The sequence below is a fragment of the Alligator sinensis genome, unplaced genomic scaffold, assembly GCF_000455745.1.
Source record: "Alligator sinensis unplaced genomic scaffold, ASM45574v1 scaffold1354_1, whole genome shotgun sequence".
Lineage (NCBI taxonomy): Eukaryota > Metazoa > Chordata > Crocodylia > Alligatoridae > Alligator > Alligator sinensis.
Genome location: NW_005842344.1, coordinates 697,912 through 705,980, shown reverse-complemented (window position 1 = coordinate 705,980; position 8,069 = coordinate 697,912). Strand labels below are relative to the sequence as shown.

General features: G+C 66.5%; 1 protein-coding gene across 1 annotated transcript; it reads right to left on the bottom strand.

The window, feature by feature from the left end:
• Positions 1-4,388: 4,388 nt before the first annotated feature.
• On the bottom strand, positions 4,389-7,915 carry LRRC25 (leucine rich repeat containing 25). Its single transcript, XM_006028846.3, has 3 exons — positions 7,414-7,915; positions 6,123-7,044; positions 4,389-5,356 (listed from the first exon to the last, which is right to left on the bottom strand). The coding sequence occupies exons 2-3, from the start codon at positions 7,034-7,036 to the stop codon at positions 5,206-5,208; spliced, it is 1,065 nt and encodes a 354-aa protein (XP_006028908.1). The 5' UTR covers positions 7,037-7,044; positions 7,414-7,915; the 3' UTR covers positions 4,389-5,205.
• Between the last annotated feature and the right edge of the window lie 154 nt (positions 7,916-8,069).

Sequence of the window (8,069 nt, the reverse complement as noted above, 5' to 3'; positions counted from 1 at the left end):
GGAAGAGGGCAATGAGGACGGCAGCAGTCGCAGCAGCCGCGGGTCCTCCAGCCGAAGCGAGAGCAAACGGACTGAGGTTTAATCCCCGTATTTGGGGACAGGACTAAGAGACAAGGGCTTTGAGGGAGAGGATGCCTTGCGGATGGGTGCGAGAGAGCGCCTTTCCGCAGGCGTGTATATTGTAACGGGTGCACGGTGGGTTAAGGAAGCAATGCTCAATGACTAGAAGGTGTACATATAGATATATATATATAACCTGTGTATATATATATATATATATATAAAAAAGACATATATTTTTATAAAAAAAATCCCTTCTGTTCACTGCCTGCAGCATCTCTGCAGGTCCCTTTCTCACCAGCGCCTGCCCCCTCGGGCTGCACTGGGAGGCTGCTCCCAGCCCCTCTCGTGCCCGCTGTCACCTGCCCCACGACGGACGCTCCCCGTCCCACCCCAGCGTGGCCCCCCCATGCTGCCCCTGCTGGCACCAGGTCGAGGGGGTGCATGTCAGAAGGCTTTGGCACGGCCCTGCCCTGCTCCCGTCCTGCGCAGGGTGCCAGCGGCTGCCGTGGCGGTGAGTAATCCCCAGTGAGTTGTCCCGGAAACCTTTGGGCTGTTTGTGTCCTTGAAGCATTGCTGCCAGCTCGGATTTGGCCTTGGCAGCGGGAGGTGCCGCCTCTGCCCGGATTCGCAGGGGAGCTGCGAGGAGTCGGGGCAGGGAGAGCCACAGCGCTGCCGGGGGCACGGGGCACGGCTCACAGCCACCCCAGAGCTCCCCACTCCCCCGCGGCTGTTGCAGGAGCGGGGTGGGAAGCCAAGCTCCTGCCCTGTGTCCTGCAGGGCAGTGTGTGACCGCGCCGCCTTCCCCAGGGCAGGAGGGATGGTCGAGCCAGGAGCAGGCGGCAGGAAGGAGAAACCCCGGGTCCCCGCCATGTTCTCACAGCCGCAGCCTGGGCTCTGCAGCCTGGCGCAGCGACGGGGCTGCGCCGACTCGGGGTGCAACCAGGTTCACCTGCCCTGGGGCAGGGGGCTGCTTGTTTCCAAGCCGAGGACACTGTCGTGCCCCTGGGATGGCCCCGCTTGTGGCTCGCGGGGGCAGAGTTCGTGCCCTGGCTCCTGCGCTTCCCTGGTACTGGAGCTGGGCTGAACCCCCGTGACCCAGAGGGAAGGCTCAGCTCCAGGCCAGAGAGCGCCCTTGCTGGGGGCACGGTGCCGGGAGGGGCCCCGGGAAAGCCGGGGCCATGGGGCGTTTGCAGTGAGAAGCGGGGGCAGAGCAGGGGCGTCCTGGGGCTGCCCAGGCCCTGGCATCCTGGGCTTGGCCCCATCCTGCCCGCTGCCACGCCAGCCAGGTTTCCGCTGCCGCGTGCCCCTTCCAAACAGCCTGTTTATGGCCTTATTTACGGCTGCTGCTCTTTCGAGGAGGCCGTGGTGCAAACACAGGGCACAAAGTCCCAGGGAGCAAGGGCCAGCCTGGCTGTGGCACATTGTCCTGGCCCCCCCCACAATGAGGGCTTGTGGAAACGTGCCATTCCCCCTTCCTCGTGGGCCCCTGGGCAAGGGGTGATGGGCAGCTGGACACCCCATGATGCCTTCTTTGTGCCCTCAGCTGGGGGCCGATGGCCCCAGGAAAGAAAACCCCACTGGGGCGGCCCGGCGCAGCCAGGAGTGGAGCAGCTGCCCCTTCCTCTGGACCCCAGGAGCCCTGATCGCGGTCGGTCCCGGTGCTGCCTGCAAGCTCAGCTGCTGCTGCGCAGATCCCTGTTCTCTCAGGGCGCCTTGCTGCACCCCCATCTTCCACCCCATCTGTGCCCGGGGGTCGCCGCTCCCCTTGGGCCGCTGGGGAGGGGTGATGGAGGCTGTGGTGCCCAGGGGCAGTGGATCCCAGCACCCCCAGGGCCCCAACGGTGGCTGACAGGAGCTGGCCTACCTGCCTCCGCGCCAGGCCTGACTCCCCACGCGCTTTGCCGGGTTAATGTTTACTGCCGGCATTGCACCCCTTATCTGGGGCCATTATTCCCATTAATAGATAATGTGCAGCGGTGCAGGCAGGGCCGGCTGCCTTGGCACGTGCCATCCACCAACCGGAGAACGCAGGGGCCACGGCTGGCAGGACTGGCGCTTGGGTGGGCTCTGGGTCTCCTGCCTGCCCTACCCTGGGCTGCCCGCAGCCGGGGGAGCGCGCAGAGCCGTGGCCTCGGCCTATGCTCGGTGCCAGGGTGCCAGCGTCCCTGTGCAGGGCCGAGCCGGCATCCTTCATGGGGACCGAGGCCCTGGTGCGGCTGGGCTGCCGCCCCTGCCTGCTGCTGCCGTGCTGCACCGCGCTGGCCCATCTCATCCCTGCCATTCCCCATCCAGCCCGGCGAGCCCATGGGCAGGGGGGCCGGCTCCCGCACCGGCAGGAGCCAGCTGGCATGCCCAAGGTCAGAGCCAGCGTGGTGCTGACAGCGGCACCTTCCCTTCCGGCTACAGTTGCCAGCTCAGCACAGCCAGGCCATCGCCCTCACGGCCGCCTCCCTGCCTGCCAGGGGTCGGAGGTGTCAGCATTGCTTGTGCCGCCTGGGCTCAGGCCGGTTCAATGCGGTGGCAGCTGGGTGCGTTCGGGCACAGCCTGCACCCGCCCCGCCAGTTACATGCTGCCACACCTGGGCCGGGAGCCAAGGGCATCGTTACAGCTGACGATCCAGTCATGCTCCTGCCGGTGTGCCTGCCGGGCACTGGCCCCGCGCCACGCTGGCACTGGAGCGCCACCACCCCACTCCACCGGAGGGGCTTCCAGGGGGTGGCTCAGCCCCTGGCACCCATCACCGCAGCGTCTGGGCATGTCCTAGTGATCCGCCAGGCTTGTGGCCACTGGGAGCATCCCAGTGTCCGCCAGAGACTAAGTTGCCCATTCTCCCCCATGGGTCAGAGGCAGTGGTTGGTCCCTGGGGCTTGGGCAAACCTGGGCCCCGGTGTCAAGACCCCCGGCTCTGGCTCCCTTGCCTGCAGCCGCAGCCTAGTCATAGCCCTTGGGGGTCGTGAGGATGTGGAGCTATGGCATCGCTGCGCAGTCACAGAAGTCGGAGCACTCGGCAAATGTGCCGCACACCAGGTGCTGCCGCTTGCCGGGGCTGATCCCTGCCCCGGGCATGGGGGCTGTGCCCAGTGGCACTTGCAGCGTGGGGGCAGTTGGGTTGTCGCAAGGCAGAGGAGGGGCAGCAGCTGCCGGGGGCCTGCCAGCTCCAGCTGTGCAGGGCAGTCCCTGGGCCCCTGGCTGCACTCAGTTCCTCCTGCCGAAGCAGGACTGGCCCACGTGCTGCAAATGGGAAGTGGCAGCCCATTGCCAGCAGTGCCAGGCCTGCGCAAGGGACAAAGGTAGGCTGCACTGAGGCCGGGGCCTGAGGCCATGGGTGTTTAACCCTCTACGCATCACTGTGCATTCATGTCCCGACCTTGCTGAGCTGGCTGCTGGGCAGTGCCAGGGCCCCCCGCTTCCCTCGCCACGTTCAGGCCGTTTATGGTGGGCAGAGCACATGGGATGGGGCAACAATGCTGCCCCACACCCCGGCCAGGGCTTGCTCATGAGCCTGAGGCCCTGAACCCTGGTGTGCAAACTGCCTGCCTCCCCACAGAGCCCTGGGCACAGTCCTGGCAGCTGCTCACGGGAGCAACGGTGCAGCTGGCTCTGTGAAGGGGCAGTGCTGTCTTGGAGCACGCCAGGGCCTGGCTGGAGAGCGGTGCCCAGGTGTGTCAGGAGCTGACAGAACGGGCCAGGGTCCATGGCCAACACCCCAGCTCTCTCCCTCATGCCTTGGGGCTGGGCCTGGCCCCTCTCGCCCAGACAACTGCAGGGTGCAGCTTGGCAGAGAAGGTGCATTCCCAGGGGCTTCCCTTTGCAGGGGGCGGGGGCGGGGGCAGCGCAGCTGACAGGCGCGGGACGTGCTCTCAGCTGCAGTCTGTGGCGGGCGTGGGATGCAGCTGCGCACCGCCCAGGAACTGTCCGCTGCGGGCAGGCCGGGCTTCCACGGCTTGGCCGGCGTGGAAAGGCGTCAGCTCACGGCCCCGGCAGCCGCACCTCTAAAAATAAATCCCATGCAGCTGCTTGCAGCAAGCAGGGTGGGCTGCAGCCCAGGCAGAGCCAGGCCTGTGCCCTTGGCCCCTGGGCTGTTGGGGCTGGGCGGCAGGGGCCAAGGTCACAGGGGCCTGCCCTGCTCCTGCCTGGGGTAGGGGCTTCCCTGCTGCACCGGGGCCCCATCCCTGGAGGCAGGCCAGGTCAGGGCCCCAGGACGTGCAGGGCTGTGGTCTGCTCTGGCTGCACAGCACCAGGCAGGTCCAGGCCCCAGCGGAAGGAGGGGGTGAGAGCAGGGGACGCGTCCCTTGCACGGAGCAGCGCTGTGCAGAGCCCGGTAGCTACAGTCTCTTTATTGACTTTGTCTCTACGCGCTGCGAGGGGGAAGGACGAGGGGCAGGGGCAGGGACCTCAGTGTGCTCCTTGGCTGGGCTGCCCCAGCCCATCCTGCCAGTTCCTCCCTGGGGCCCAGAGCTGCCCCGGGGGAGCTAACATAAGGTTGCACCCCTGCCCCCTGGGGTCGCTCCAGTCTGCGCCTCCTGGCTCCCCGGCTGCACCGCGGGTCCGGCCTCGCTGGGGTCAACCATGCGGGGAGGGACCCAACCCCTGCAGTGCCCCTAGTGCCTGTGCTAGCTCCACTCAGGCTCCCTGCCCTGCTGCTCTCCTTCCCTAGAGCCATGTCTCCAGTGTGCATGTGCCTCCTGCCCTGACTCCTGCTGTCAGCAGAGAGCTCAGGGAAGCCAGGCCTAACCCTGGCTGCAGGATGTGAGCCCAGCCCGGGCAGGATGAGACGTGCGAGGCCAGAGCAGAGCCAGGAGGTACTTGCAGTCTGGTTTGGGATGGGTGTTGGTTTCTCACCCATGGGAAGTGTCACAGGGCAAGCAGGGACCCTGGAGGAGGACTGTGACCTGCCCAGGGCCAGGCTGGGCCAGCTGGTTGCTGACGGGGGCATCATGAGGTTTTACTGGGAGGAACGCAATGCAAAGCGCCTTTGCTTTGCTGCAAAAGCTTTTCCAGCCCAGGGAGCAGGGCATGGCCGTGGCTGCTGAGCAGGGGCTGCAGCCAGGAGCCGCCCGCTGCACTGCACTCCTCCGCCCTTCCCTAGGCGCTGAGGAGAGATGCCCCTGGGTGCGGGGCAGCAGGGCCCACGGCCAGGCTCACTTGTCAGGGACAATGTAGACGTCCTCATCGGTGCAGGACTCTGGGTGGCCCCTGTTGTAGGGGCTTGGGGTGTTGGCGTAGATGGGATTGTCGCCCAGGCCGGTGTCGCTCTCCAGGTAGTAGTGCTCCTCCGTGGCCTTCGGGGCCCTGAGGACAGAGGCAGAGAGGAGGGGGCCGCGTGAGACCACAGTCTGGGCCTGGCTCGGGGCCACGGACTCCTGGTCGTCGCTGTTCTGGACCTCAGCGTAGCGTGGGGGGACCCAGCAAGGCAGGTGGGGGGCAGGGGAGAGGGGCAGGGCATGGCTGGGTGGGTGGGGCAGAGCAGTTATCAGCCCCCCAGGCACCAGCTTGGGCTGCCCTGCCCTGCCCTGCCCTGCCCTGCCCTGCCCTGCCTGGGGGTGAACACAGTTAACTCCTTTGCTGCCAGTCAGGCACTGCCCCCCTCCCTGAAGCCCTGCCCATGGGCGATTTCTGGTGGTAACCCCCACCCCCGTGGGACTCGCCTCTGTGCCCTGGCTAGCCATGGTGCTTCAGGGAATAACCCCTGTCGGTCCATCCAGCAGGGACCCCTGCCCTCTGGTTGGGCCCAGAAACTTTGGTTTCCAGCAGCGATGCAGCGGATGGGCACCAGATTAATCCCTGGGAGAGATGCCCCCTCTGCCTGCAGGTTGCAGCATTGCCAGGCCACATGGGACCCCACTGGCCCACCCCAGGTCTTGCTTGCTGAGTGCCAACACCCAGAGAGGGAACAGCTGGGCGCTGCAGGGGGATGGTTTCCCTCCCCATCCCCCATGACACCTGGATGAAAGCAGGTGGCCTGTCTCTCTGCCTGTCACCGCCCCCCCCCTCCAGCCATGGGTGCAGGTCCCAGCTGGGTTACCCAGGGTAGGGGCTCTGGCCGTGCGGTGCTCACCTGCCCGGGGACTTCTTTCGCTCCCTCCCCTTGTGCTGGGGGGTGAGGTGTGCCTGTGGCTGCAGCTGCATAGGGCCGATGAAGACGTTCTCATAGTCAGGCGCCTGGTGGGGGTCCTGGGCAGCAGTCTGCTCCGCGGTGCGGCTGATGTAGCGTGGCTGCCCATGGCCGCCTGATGAGCTGGATTCCCGTTTCTTGAGGACGCCGGTGGCCGCTGCTCTCCTCCTCTGCCGCAGCAGGAAGAAGGCCCCCAGCACGCCCAGCAGCAGCAGAGCCACCAGGGCCCCGACCACAGCAGTGGGCACCAGCCCCGGCCAGCTGCGGCAGGTACTGGCGTGGAAGTCAGTCAGGTTGCGAGGGCCCTGCTCCGCCAGGCAGTGGCAGGTGCGCTCCGTGCAGTTGGGGCTCTCACAGGCGCAGTGGGCAGCCACGCTCTGGGCCACGTCGCACCTGCAGTCCACAACCATGTGCTGCAGTGTTGGGTGGAAGGCGCTGGTGGGGACGGCAGCCAGCGGGTTGTGGGCCAGGTCCAGGTGATTCAGGTTGAGGTTGTCATGGAAGAAGTCATCGGGCAGGGACTGCAGCTGGTTGTGCTGCAGATGGAGCTTCTTGAGCCCCTTTGCTTGGGCCAGGAAGTGATCGGGCAGTGACTGCAGGCGGTTGTGGGACAAATCCAGAACTAAGACCTGTGACCCCAGTGTGCCGTTGATGCTGTCGATGCTGTCGATGCCGTTGTGGCTGAGGTTCAGTGTCCGCACGTTTTTCTGATCCACTTCGCTCCACTGTAGGGTGGGACAGTCCCTGCTCTTGTTGCTCAGGTCTAAGAGGTGTGAGGAGGATACCACGGAGAAGCATGCAGCCCTGCCGGCGTGGGCAGCCTGTAGGAGCAGCAGCGCTGCCAGGAGGGCCCTCATCTCCCTGCCTGGGAGCAGGAGACAAGGTGGTCATCACCCGGCGCTGCAGGGAGACCAGCGCAGCCTGCTCCCTGCCCCAGCAGGACTGAGGCCCAGCCTGTGCCCATGCCTGTGCCCCACAATGGCCAGTGGGGAAGTGGGGACAGCACTCGCCTCCCTGCATCCTGCCCCTGGCCTGCACTTGCTCATGCACTTGCAGCTGCAGGACATGCAGGCAGCCCCACCCAGGCAGGGTCTTGCCCTGCCCTGCCCTGCCCTGCCCTGCCCTGCCCAGCCAGCCCCACTTCCTAGGGGAGCAGCAGCAGGAACCCTTGTGTGATCCAGATGCCAGCGCCGTGCCCCTGCCCCTGGCTGTGCCCTGTGGGCTAGACCCGTACCTGAGTGGCTGCCCCGTCTCTTCTCAGCTCCTCTGCTCTGTGCAGCCAGAAGAGAAGAGGAAGAGGCAGTTCCTCTCAGGGCTGTCGCAGTGTCGCCACATGGGGGGTGGGGAGTGCAGGAAGGGGCAGTGGCTGGTGGGGGTTGGAGAGGAACCTGTTTATGCCCTGCTGCACAGCCTCAGCACCCGCCCTGCAGCCCTGGGCACCCAGCTCCCAGGGAGAGCAGCCTCCCTGCCACCCTTGGCCGCCCCTGGCCCTGGCCCTGAGCCCTGCTTTGCCTGGGTGGTCCAGAGCCAGCTCCTGGCCTGCAGAGCGTGGGCACAACCACTGCTGACTGGGGGCAGCCTGGGGCGGGGGCTCAGAGCCCCACTCTGGACGTGATCTCTGTGCCCTGCACAGCCTGGGTGAGCCCTGCTCACCCTGCCTGCTCCCGGCCCCCTCCCCCAGCCCTGACTCAGCAGGGCCAGGAATGGGGAACAGGGCCCGTGAGGCAAAGGCAGCAACCACAAGTGCAGGGCCAAGGGGAAACTCCGCAGTTGCTGCAAGGGGCTGCAGCCCCAGAGAGCCTGGCCGGGATGGGGGTTCCTGGGGCAGGCCCGGATGGCTGCCGGCAGCACGGGGCTGGGGCCGCGGGTTCCCACAGCTCGGGGACCGGG